Source organism: Phoca vitulina, unplaced genomic scaffold (assembly GCF_004348235.1).
Source record: "Phoca vitulina isolate PV1807 unplaced genomic scaffold, GSC_HSeal_1.0 scaffold37, whole genome shotgun sequence".
Classification (NCBI taxonomy): Eukaryota; Metazoa; Chordata; class Mammalia; order Carnivora; family Phocidae; genus Phoca; species Phoca vitulina.
In genome coordinates this window covers 6,085,688-6,098,808 of record NW_022589740.1, presented here as the reverse complement: position 1 = coordinate 6,098,808, position 13,121 = coordinate 6,085,688, and the positions used below count along the sequence as shown (strand labels likewise).

General features: G+C 37.8%; 1 protein-coding gene across 6 annotated transcripts in view; it reads right to left on the bottom strand.

The window, feature by feature from the left end:
• The window catches only part of RFX3 (regulatory factor X3), a 384,699-nt gene that overhangs the window by 14,802 nt on the left and 356,776 nt on the right, over positions 1–13,121 (bottom strand). For all 6 annotated transcript variants that reach the window (XM_032427525.1, XM_032427527.1, XM_032427524.1 and 3 more), the window contains exon 15: positions 6,670–6,823. In XM_032427525.1, coding sequence (XP_032283416.1) covers positions 6,670–6,823 — 154 coding nt within the window. The remainder of the gene's footprint in view (positions 1–6,669; positions 6,824–13,121) is intronic.

The window sequence follows — 13,121 nt, the reverse complement described above, 5'->3', positions numbered from 1 at the left end:
AGGAGAGCTTGCTAATGAGCAGGGATCCCAGAGTTGGAAAGGGTTGTGGCCCTGGGCACTGAGTCCATAGGTGCTTTTCTCTAACACAAAAAGAGAAAGGAACAGAAAGACAAACCAGGGAAGAGGAAGAAAAGTGGCAGAGTTTCTACAAAGCCAGTTCTTAGGAACTTGGAGGATGAAGGTATAGAAGAAGGGCCTCCCATGTCTCTCCTCCAGGAGGCCACTTTTAGAATTTATTTTCAAGTTGTCAGAATTGTGCTCATATAGAGGGCAGATCTACAGCTAAAAGCAAACTACAAATTCCAAAATAATGATTTTGACTTAGGTCTGGTGTGTGGGTGGGTACAGAGGAGCTAAAGGGTGTAATTTGTTGTTGGTGTTGTTTCCCCGCACATTTAGCTTTCCAATTGCAATTCGCTTAGACTAATATTCCAGTTAGTTTGCATATTCTAGACGTCTAGGAACAAAAAGTGGGAAGGGAAAGGGTGGTAGGACAATCAAGAAGCATCATGTAACGCTGAGGAAAGAGACCCTGGAACAAAATAATGAAAGCTTACATGCTAGGCATCTGGTGTGTGTGTGTGTGTGATTGTGAGTGTGCGTGTGTTTGGGGGAGCTGAACAGTACAGACGGAAATAAATTCGTCCCTATTTGAATCTGTCTACAAACAATTTATACGGTGAAAAATTAAAACGTGGACTGAACCCATTTGGCGCCTTGGAACAACACAGTCCTACTTTCTACTGCTTCCTAATTCTGGCTTTGGGGAAATTTTCAACCTGTTTTTCTCATGGGTGAAATGGGGACACTAACACATCTTTTGAAAGGTTTTAGTGAATATTAAATAAGAATGCAAAACATCTAGCATCGTGATTATCACAAGGCAATCCCTCAATGTTAATTAATTTGAAAAATATTAGGAAATATTAATAAGCTTTATTATAACAATAAACGGTATAATTTTCAAGAAGTATTCATTACATTTTCTAAGCCATTGCTGTTCCAAGATGGCTTTTTTCTGCAGATGATTTTAACTTGAGATACGATTCATTCGTTTTAAAATATCCTATAACAAATCTATTCTTCCACGGGTCCATTCTCAGGTATTCCCTAGTTGCACTAGAGTAGTACTCACTGAAATCTATTTTTCATTAGTTTGATTTTACCTTAAGAATCCAGGCTTATTTACCATGATTATACTTCTACCAAATGGAACTTTTTCACTCAACTTTTATCCTAAAAGCTTGCCTTTTGAATTATTATTGCTCTGGTCCAATTTTTAGGTTTTGAAGATCTTTTTTTTTTTCTTCCCCGTTTACTTTGAGGACATCAACTTTGATAAATTCAAGACATTTTTCTTTTGATGGTATATTCTTAAGGGTTCTTCCATTTTTTCCCACCAAAAATGTGACTAAAATATCATATTTTTTATATTGACATTCATATTTGAACAACTGAAGTATCTTTCGGTTCCTATTTTTTATTTCAAAAAAATTGGTTATATAGATGGCTTAGATGTAGTATTAAATAAGTACAATTAAATTATGGCAGAGAATTTAAATATATTTAATAAGTTAAACACAAAAATATTTATCACAGAAAATCATTTTATGCAGCAATCAAAATTTATAGACTCAGTGAATATATTAATGGACTATGTATATTTTAAGGAAATAAACATCCAAAGAGATTCCAAATTGAATTCATAAAACTCAAATAACAGGATAGTTTCCTGCTCAATTTTTCTTGTCAGAGCTGCACAGAAAGCCCTGATTTTTAAAAATTTTTACTTAACAGGTGTGCAAACAGATGCAACTTGTTTATTTTATTCCTACTCTTAAAATTTCCCCACTCCCAGAGAGTCTCTGGGTGTATTTATAATATTAAAGTTCAAAAAATTGCATAATTTTAGCAGCAAATAAATTCTGTTTCCTTTTTATCATCCAGGCAAAAAATATAATCACGAAACTCTGGAATTGCATGTGCTTTAAATAACTTACTAGTCAGCATTACTGTGGCAGCAGACTGACATTTAGAAGAAAACGTGTCGGGGTGGGATGCTGTTTCTGTTTCTTTTGGGGGCGCTGTTACATGGTGGTCTTCATGCCAACAACTGATACTGTAGTGTAACAGGGAATGCAAAAATAGTAGTTTTGTACACTTGCATACTGTGTTTATATGTAAAACAGGGACTGGTCTCTCCTGCCTGCTCAAATAATATAAATTTTACAATGGTAAAATTAAAATTTGTTTGTTGATTTCTCATTAATGAAGATACATTCACTGTCCCTAAGTCACTTTAAAAGGAAAACCTTTCCCCTTGCTTTCTGCATCTGGTTGGCTGTCTGCCACCTCTCCCAAATAAAGCGCCCATAAGGCAAAACCAAGGTCTGGCCAAGTCTGTGTCTGACTTCCCAACAGTTCTGCTCCCAGCCCCCCATCCTGCAGTAGGTGATAAGCATGGTGGATTAATAGTAAGAACTTTGGGGCCAGCCTGCTTGGGTTTGGAGCCTGATTTCATAACTTTAGTGGTTGTATGACCTCAGCAAGCTACTTGATGACTCTGTGTCTCATGTCATCATCTGTAAGATATATATTATTTTACACAGGGATAATAGTATTCATTCATAGGGTTGTTATGAATTATTAAGTCAATATACATAAAGCACTTAGAACAGTGCCCGGCACTTGAGTAGTATGTGAGTGTAGGCTTCCCTTGAAGTTTTTGGCTTTCTTTCCTCATCCATTTCTATCTCCTGTCTACTGAATCTGATGGTGCGTATTTGGTCTCTCTGGTGCTTGACCCTCAGATTTTCTATGGAAACTTCCCCTTAGCCATGCTCCCTTCCATTGTAGGCAGGACCTGTGTGCATGTCTCCGTGCCCCCCTTACCCCCAAATTCTCACAATTCATATAATTAACTCCTTTTGCCCTTTCAATCTCATTTCAAACATCCCTGCTGGGGGGAACCTCCCCTGACCCGCCCAGGCTAGCTTAAGGCATCGTGCTTTGAGTATTCCTATTTCTCAGATTTTGTAGCTACATAGCTTTGTGAATATTTAGTACACATGAATCCCCTACTAAAATGCAAGCTTCCTGAATGCAGGTCAAGATCCATTCGGTTCATCACTGTAACCTAATTACTACAGCATTTGGTCTACAGTAGGTGTGTAAGAAATATCAGTCATAAAACAAATAAATTAATTTCAGAGATAAGTCTGAGACTCAACATCAGTGAACATGATTTGCCCAAGATTATATCACTATAAATGACAGAACTATCAGGAGAATTGAATTCTCCTGACTCGAAGTCCTCTATTATTTCCAGGGCATTAAATCTTTACTTATACATATCATACAAAGAACCACGTGATTAGTATAGTGCAGGTTCTAGAATGAAAAGTAAAAGTACAGATCAGAGAGAATGTGGGTGTATCTAAGGTAGTTTGGAGGAATTGGGGCCCCCTGAGAAGCTGATGTTTAAGACGTGAAGTAGGAGTTAGAATGAGCAAGGGGAGCTGGGCAGAAAGTTCCTGCTAGAAACAAACATTTACACAGTGGTCCAATGACAAGCAGAGTTTGGTGAATAAGAACAGAGAAAAGACCACTGTGATTGCAGCAAATGGAATAGGAAGACGGAGGCTGAGGTTAATCTGAGGGGCAGGGCCAGATCGAGCATTACCTCATGTACCAAGGAAAGAATTTTGTTCCTTCACTAACAGGAGAGAATACCACGGATGGGTTTTTAAGTAGAGATAACATAACCAACTCTGCACTTTCATAAGATGATACTGACTGCACTCTGGGAGGTTTGGGAAAGAGCAGACTTAGTAATTGGGGGAGACATCGGGGTCAAGACAGAAAGACATGTAAAAGATGATGCTCAGGTATCCAGCACAACCAACAAGGAGAATTGTGGTACCGTTTACTGAGAAAGACCCATTAGCAGACAGATCAAGAGTTTGATTTCATACTTAATGAATATAACAAACTCTCAATAAAGAGTGAGAACTATTATTGTGTTTGTTTGCTACTGTTACTGATGATTGAAAACCAGTTGCTCCAACTGAGGGTAATGGTGACTTTTACAGATTTCAATGGATTTGGGCCTGAGCTGTCGCTCCCACCATGTACACGGGCACTTCTGGACTTGGTGTTTGGAAGGGGGGGATCACCTAAGGGGTGAAGGCAACTGAGCCTCAACATGCAAAAGCCTTTTTTACCTCCAATCTGATTTCTAGGGTAGGTGTAGGATAACACAGGAGCGACACATGAGAAAACAGCCTTCTGTTTTCTTGAATTTCCTTTTTCTCTTCCCAAGAATCAAGAAATTTTAGACACGATAATATGACCACCACCTCCAGGTCTACAATGGCCAACAGATATATGAGGCCATCAACGTTGTTGATGGGGAGAACAAACCTATAAAATTAGCCTTGATTGGCATGGGCTGAATAATGGATGAGTAGAGACAGCTCAAAGGATTGCCCTATAAATTGGGTAAGGAGAGAGTAAGCAAAGAAATCAAGAGGCATGCTTAGATCTTTAATCTTACAGAAGGTATTTTATACCTATTTTCTGATCTAGATTTTATTCCTATCATATCTTTACCTCTGTGGGAATGTGTCCTACTCATATACATTGTCTACATAAAGTAAAAAAAAAAAAAAAAAAAAATACTGGGGCACCTGGGTGGCTCAGTCGTTGAGTGTCTGCCTTCAGCTCGGGTTGTGATCCCAGGGTCCTGGGATCAGGCCCCGCGTCGGGCTCCCTGCTCCACGGGAAGCCTGCTTCTCCCTCTCCCACTCCCCCTGCTTGTGTTCCCTCTCTCACTGTGTCTCTCTCTGTCAAATAAATAAAATCTTTAAAAAAAAAAAAACAAAACAAAAGAATGCCTATGGGCATGGTTAATCGGCAGTATTGACTATATGAGACCATCTTAACCCTGGCGAACCAGCACTGTCCACACCAGCATACGAGGGCCTTGCTGAGCCCTCACGCTGTGTGACCGGCTCCTGCCCTCTGCCTTTGTTCCCTCAAGATGCAAGGGAAGCCATGACCACACATCAGGATTAGCCACATGGTGTTCATTAGAATCCCTGTTACCATTATGCTGACCATCTTGTTAAAGAAGTCCCAGAATATACGAGGTGAGCTTGGCAAATGGGTTAAATATACCGAAAGGCATGTCTGTTTCAGAAGTTGGGAGTCCTGACTTGAGAAATTTTGCAGTACTTAATCTACATGCCAACTGGGCATTTTGCAGCCAGGCATTTGTAAGACAAGCACTGCAAGAGGCACTAAAGGAAGGTCAAATCTAAGAAAAGTCCAGATTGTTTCGGTCCTGCCTATTGTCTAAAAGCTACAGCAATCCTTGCTTCATCTTGCACATGTAATATATGTATATATAACTGGCATGATTTAGGCGCAATCACTATTAAGGAACGTCACACACACACAAACAGATCAGCACACAGCGAGGGATTTTAAAGAAGAGGGAAAGAGGAATCTTTTGCCCAACCTACTGAAGAAGTTTGACATGGATTTTCTTTATATTAGAATACTCATAAAGCTCCTTGAGGTATTTTAATATTTTTAATTTATACCTTTATTATCATATTTATTAAACTAGGAAAAGCATCTAATATTTACTTCGACTTTTTACATTTAAATAAGCACATACCCACAGCTTCAAAATGAACCTGTCTTCTTTACTGCTTTGGGTAATTTGTAATATTGCCTGATTTGGTATAATCTAGCAAGATCATGAAGGACCCCCAATTCAGGACAACAGAATGAGCTGGAGAGGATTCACTTGAGCATCTGCATCTATCCCTCATCATATTAACCACTCCTTGTGTAAATTTACTTCAGAGTGTTAGCTTTCTGACATGCGTTGAAAACAAGACAGTTTTATTTTCTATCTAAAAACTGTGACGAGAATGTTTTCTTCTTCATATCTTCAGCAATGAGAAGCCTGATTTGAAAATCAGAGTCTGAGTATTTGAAACAGGTCCCTACCAGCCACCAGAGCTACGTAAACATTTCATCTGTGTCCTTAGCTTTCTACATCAACCTCAGATATTCATCTGTAAAACAGGATAGAGTTGTACCTGTCTCAGAAAGCTCCAGTGCTTTGTGACATAGAAAGGGCTTCGAGCTGTGCCTGGCACATAGTTAAGTGCCCCCGAAACGTTACCTATCAGCACCATCATCATCGTTATTATCCTTCTGAAATAGAATCATTTCTTTTGGCCCCGGGCACTCGGACAAAGAGTCTATAAAAATACATATTTAACTCTCTCCTCTGTAGTCCTAGCCCTTCGCCTTATCAGCGACATCCGTCTTTCTTACTTTCTGTTCAATAAGGCAGGGTTTTTCCAGTCCGAGGATGCTCAAACTTTTCTTTCAAGTAGACACCTTTATAATATATTGGAACATGCCATGAATTTTCACATGATATAATTTATAATTTTAGAATCTTTTAATTAAGAGAATACATACAAGCAGAGGGATTTAAGGACCCCCTGCAGTAACTCCACAGCCCCTCAGGGTCTTCACTGGTTAGGAACCACTGCTTTAATCAATAAACAATATATTTAAATTAAAATGAAATTCAGGTTCTTTTTTCAAAGCCCCGTGAGTCACAACTCTTTTGGCCTCTCTTACCTCGCCCATGACTGCTATGGGTGTCTCTCCCGTTGCCTGAGCAACACGATGTTCTACCAAGTAGAACATATACTCATCGTAGAGCAGACGGATCAGGTGGAAGGAGCCAAAGCTGGCGGCGCTGCGTAAGGTTAAGTCCCGAATAACCATTGAGCTGTTTCAAGAGAGAAGACATATATGCAGCCAATATTAGTGACCAGGACGAGAGTTCAACCTACTTTTCCTCCTAAAAGAAGTTAGGTCAGAGGGTCTAAAAGGCTGCTGTACCACACAACTTGCCAAGGAATAATTTCATTACTGAAAGCAGTCGGCTCAACTCATTTAAACAGGGTGGTAAAGAGGTACCCCTTGGTGAGTTTTTGTTAGATTCTGATCAGATCCAGACAGGTCTTCACCGGGAAAAACCATTTTATTGTCACAGGTGAGTCTTCTGATTCTATTACTCTCATCGATGGGACCAGAACTAAATAAAAAAGATTTTTGAAAGACTGGCAATTCATCACCATCATAAGAAAAACTCAAAGTGAAAATCTTATTGATGGGTAAACAATGTGTCACCACCTCCCAGTGATAATAACTTTGGATGTACACTTCGGAAAAAATAGGTATTTGTGCCATACAAAGATTACAAAACATACTCAGTAATGTTCCCAGATGTGGAAATAGAGAATGTAGGCGAGTATATACAGGGATCCCTGCAAATCCTATTAGAAGGCAACTTTATTAAGTGATTCCAGTTTCTTACTGATGTCCATTTAAATTAAGGTGATTTTCCATTAGAAATAAGTACAATAAACTAAACTAAGAAATGCATATCTTTGAAAAAATGTGAATTTATAAAATATGATACCAAAATATGAATGATATTATTAATACTAACAATATACTCTATTATATTTAAAATGAAAAGCAGTCCTAAATAAAATTCTTTTCTCACTGAAGATGTGCCGGTCTTGGAGCTTGTCCACGTACTTCAAACCTCCTTAATGTTTCTAACTTGTAGAGTCAGAGTGGATGGGTGTGTGTGTGTGTGTGTGTGTGTGTGTATGTGTGTTTCTTATCATTCTCATTTCGTGGTCTTTTCTAGAGATTTCTGGCCTAGGAGAACTAGAACAGCCATTATAGTCTCAGATAGGTGGAAGAGATAGGATCTCATAAATGGATAGGCTGACATTCCTAAAGCCTGTTTCGCAATGAAGAATTATAAAATGTCAGGCAGATGGAAAAAGACTGTACTTCTGTTGTCTGTTTCATTGTCAACTTTATTTATGTAGAGGCTATTAATATATCAAATTCTATACATTTGGTTTGGCAAGCAGCAGATGATCATGGTACATCTGAAACTCTAAACCCTACATTCTGATTCTGGCTCTTTGTTAATTCACTGTCGAGTTCAAACAAATCATTTCCCTGAGATTGTTTTTCTTCTTGGGTGAAAATAAAAGCTACATTTTTTGGTCTTACCTAACTTACATGATTATTTCAAGGATATGAAATAAACTTATGAATGAACAGACCATTACTTAAATATAAGTGGTTATAATTATAACATACAGAACAGGAGAAGATGAGCTTCTCCTTCTCAGTTGGTTATAGCAGCAACAACAGGAGGTTATTATATGATGATGGCAGGGGACCTCTCATTTGTGGATTTATTTATTAAAAAGAAAAAGAAAAAGCAGGAGTTTAGAGTGAGACAGACTCATGTAACCACAATGTGATCTTAGTTGTAAGCATGCCATTCAACATTTTAAGGTTCAAGGTTAGTATGGGGGTCAAATGAGATAACGTATGTGAGCTCTTAAGAAAACTACACATTACTTGCAAATATCTTCTCCCATTCTGTCGGTTGTCTTTTGGTTTTGTTGACTGTTTCTTTTGCTGTGCAAAAGCTTTTTATCTTGATGAAGTCCCAATAGTTCATTTTTGCCCTTGCTTCCCTTGCCTATTATCCAAAATCTATAAAGAACTTATCAAACTCAACACCCAAAGAACAAAGAATCCAATCAAGAAATGGGCAGAAGACATGAACAGACATTTTTCCAAAGAAGACATCCAAATGGCCAACAGACACATGAAAAAGTGCTCAATGTCGCTCAGCATCAGGGAAATCCAAATCAAAACCTCAATGAGATACCACCTCACACCAGTCAGGATGGCTAAAATTAACAAGTCAGGAAAGACAGATGTTGGCGGGGATGCGGAGAAAGGGGAACCCTCCTACACTGTTGGTGGGAATGCAAGCTGGTACAACCACTCTGGAAAACAGTATGGAGGTTCCTCAAAAAGTTGAAAATAGAGCTACCATACGATCCTGCAATTGCACTACTGGGTATTTACCCCAAAGATACAAATGTAGGGATCCAAAGGGGTACATGCACCCCAATGTTTATAGCAGCAACATCCACAATAGCCAAACTGTGGAAAGAGCCAAGATGTCCATTGACAGATGAATGGATAAAGAAGAAGTGGTATATATATACAATGGAATATTATGCAGCCATCAAAAGGAATGAGATCTTGCCATTTGCAATGATGTGGATGGAACTGGAGGGTATTATGCTGAGTGAAATAAGTCAAACAGAGAAAGACATGTATCATATGACCTCACTGATATGAGGAATTCTTAATCTCAGGAAACAAACTGAGGGTTGCTGGAGTGGGGGGTGAGGTGGGAGGGATGGGGTGGCTGGGTGATAGACACGGGGGAGGGTGTGTGCTATGGTGAGCGCTGTGAATTGTGCAAGACTGTTGAATCACAGATCTGTACCTCTGAAACAAATAATGCAATATATGTTAAGAAAAAAAAAGGAAGATAGCAGGAGGGGAAGAATGAAGGGGGGGAATTGGAGGGGGAGACGAACCATGAGAGACAATGGACTCTGAAAAACAAACTGACGGTTCTGGGGGGGGGTGGTGGGAGGATGGGTTAGCCCAGTGATAGGTATTAAAGAGGGCACGTTCTGCATGGAGCACTGGGTGTTATGCACAAACAATGAATCATGGAACACTACATCAAAAACTAATGATGTAATGTATGGTGATTAACATAACAATAAAAAATTTTAAAAAACCACCAACAACAAAAAAGAAAACTACCCATTACTAATTACTTTGACATTGGCCATAGTAACATTTTTCTATATGTCTCCTGAGGCAAGGGAAACAAAAGCAAAAATAAACTATTGGGACTATATCAAAATAAAAAGCTTCTGCACAGTAAAGGAAACAATAAAAAAAAAAAAAACTGAAAGACAACCTACTGAATGGGAGAAGATATTTGCAAATGACATATCCAATAAAGGGTTAGTATCCAAAATATATAAAGAACTTATACAATTCAACACACACACACACACAGACACACACACAAAACACAACAATCCAATTAAAACATAGGCAGAAGACACAAACAGACATTTCTGCAAAGAAGACATCCAGATGGCCAACGGACACATGAAAAGATGCTCAACATCACTCATCATCAGGGAAATACAAATCAAATCCACAATGAGATATCACCTCACATCTATCAGAATGGCTAAAATCAAAACACAAGAAATAACAAGTGTTGGCAAAGATGTGGAGAAAAAGGAACCCTCGTGCACTGTTGGTGGGAATGCAAACTGGCGCAGCCACTGTGGAAAACAGTACGGAGGTTCCTCAAAAAATTACAAATAGAATTACTAGATGATCCAGTAATCCCACTACTGGGTATTTACCCAAAGAATATAAAAATACTAACTTGAAAAGATATATGCACCCCTATGTTTATTACATTATTTACAATAGCTCAATTATGGAAGCACCAAGTGTCCATCCATCAATAAAGGAATGGATAAAGAAGATGTGATATATATATCTATATATCTACATCTATCTATCTATCTATCTATCTATCTATCTATCTATCTATCTATATACACACATTGGAATGTTATTCAGTCATAAAAAGAATGCAATCTTGCCATTTGCAATGACATGTCTAATCTAGAGACTATAATGCTAAGTGAAATGTCAGTCAGAGAAAGACAAATACCATATGATTTCACTCATATGTGGAATTTAAGAAACAAAACAAAGGAAAAAAAAAAGAGACAAACCAAAAAACAGACTCTTAATTATAGAGAACAAACTGATGGTTTTTGGTTTTTTGGAGGGGAGATGAGCAGGGAGGATGGGTGAAATAGGTAATGGGGATTAAGAGCACACTCATCATCGGGGCGCCTGGGTGGCTCAGTCGTTAAGCGTCTGCCTTCGGCTCAGGTCGTGATCCCAGAGTCCTGGGATCGAGCCCCACATCGGGCTCCCTGCTCAGCAGGAAGCCTGCTTCTCCCTCTCCCACTCCCCCTGCTTGTGTTCCCTCTCTGGCTGTCTTTCTCTCTGTCAAATAAAAAAAAAAAAAAAAAAGAGCACACTCATCATGATGAGCACTGAGTAATGTATAGAATTACTGAATTACTATATTGTACACCTGAAACTAATATAACACTGTATGTTAATTATACTGGTATTTAAAAAATTATCCATTACCACAGTACTACATATATTAGAGTTAATAATATATTCATTATCATACACAGTAGTTCTAGTGAATAATTCCTTAGACTCAAACACCTTAGTGTAGAACTCTATAAGTGAATTATTAAAAACAGATTCTTTCATTCATATGCCACACATGTAAAATTCTGTTTATAATTCTATAAACAGATATAAAATTCTATATATCTGAAATTAAACAATTATTTTTCTATGGAAAAATCTTAAAAGAGAAACTCTACTTAAAAGAGCAAAAGCAAACACAACATGAAAATAATAATATGTTGCATAACATTTTTACCTATACTGATCCAAACTTGATCATATGAAGTAAATAATTTTGAAAAATCAAGTCAGACAGAACCAGAATATTTGCTCCTAATTGCATCTCTGTTGAAGACAGCAAATATTTATAATATAGTCCAGAGAAGACAAATGGCTAACAAACAGCCAAAAATATGAGTAATACTATTCAAAATTTTAAAAATTGCAAATTGAAGTAAAACACCATATATCATTTATCATACTGTAAGAGATGAGGAGGTCCAGTGTTACAGAGAAGATGGGAAAATAACTCTCATTTACTATTTCTACAAGTGTAAATTCATGAAACTTTTGTTGTGAAGGGAAATTTGGCAATATTTATCAAAATTAAAAATGCAGAAAACCTTTGACCTAGCAATTCTAATTCTATAAATTTACACAAATGAACAAAGATAAGTTTTAATTGTAGCAATATTTATACCCGTGACAAACTAGGAGGGAAAGCCAAATATCCATCAGTCAATGGTAATTAAACAAATTACAAATTATGGCTCATTCATATATGAACTGTATGCAGCAGTTTAGAGAAATGAGGAAAACCGGACATAAAGGTAGTAACACAGAAAGTTGTCTTTGATACTATGTCAAGTTAAAGAAGTAAGATATATAGGAGTCTCTTTAATAGAACAACTGTCTTGTAGTTTAAAAAGAAAATCCTACCCTTAAGTAAATGGGAATTTATTAGTATTAGCACTGAGATAGCACACTTCATTAATACAGTGTTAGTCACTTTAAAAAGTTCAAACATTTTTACCAGAATGTGTCTGAAGATACAGGGGCAATTTCATGCAAAGATTACAGTATTTTTTATCATTGTATCACAATGCCAAAAACCACCTAAATGCTTAAGAATAAGGGGAAAAGGTAATGTTTAAATAATGTGTAAGATACACACGTAATATTGAATCTTGTGAGGACATTGAAAGTTATGTTTCTGAAGATGTTTAATGACAAGAAATGCTTAAGATATAATGTTAAGTGAAAAATGCTAAGGGAAAGAAAGATACAGATGATAAACTATGGTAAACAACTGGATTCCAATTTTATATCACATAAAAAAAAAAAAGCCAACAATTTACCAGTGGTTATTTCCGGGTATTAAAATTATGAACGCTCTAAGTTTATTCCTTAATATTTTTCTATTTTTTTTTATTTTTTATTTTTTTAAAGATTTTATTTATTTATTTGACAGAGCGAGACAGCGAGAGCAGGAACACAAGCAGGGGGAGTGGGAGAGGGGGGAGAGGGAGAAGCGGGCTTCCTGCCGAGCAGGGAGCCCGATGTGGGACTCGATCCCAGGACCCTGGGATCATGACCTGAGCCGAAGGCAGACGGTTAATGACTGAGCCACCCAGGCGCCCCTCCTTAATATTTTTTTTAAAGATTTCATTTTTGGGGGCACCTGGGTGGCTCAGTCAGTTAAGCATCCGCCTTCGGCTCAGGTCATGATCCCAGGGTCCTGGGATTGAGCCCCCCATTGGGAATCCTGCTTCTCCCTCTCCCACTCCCCCTGCTTGTGTTCCCTCTCTCACTGTGTCTCTATCAAATAAATAGATAAGATCTTAAAAAAAAAAAAAGATTTCATTTTT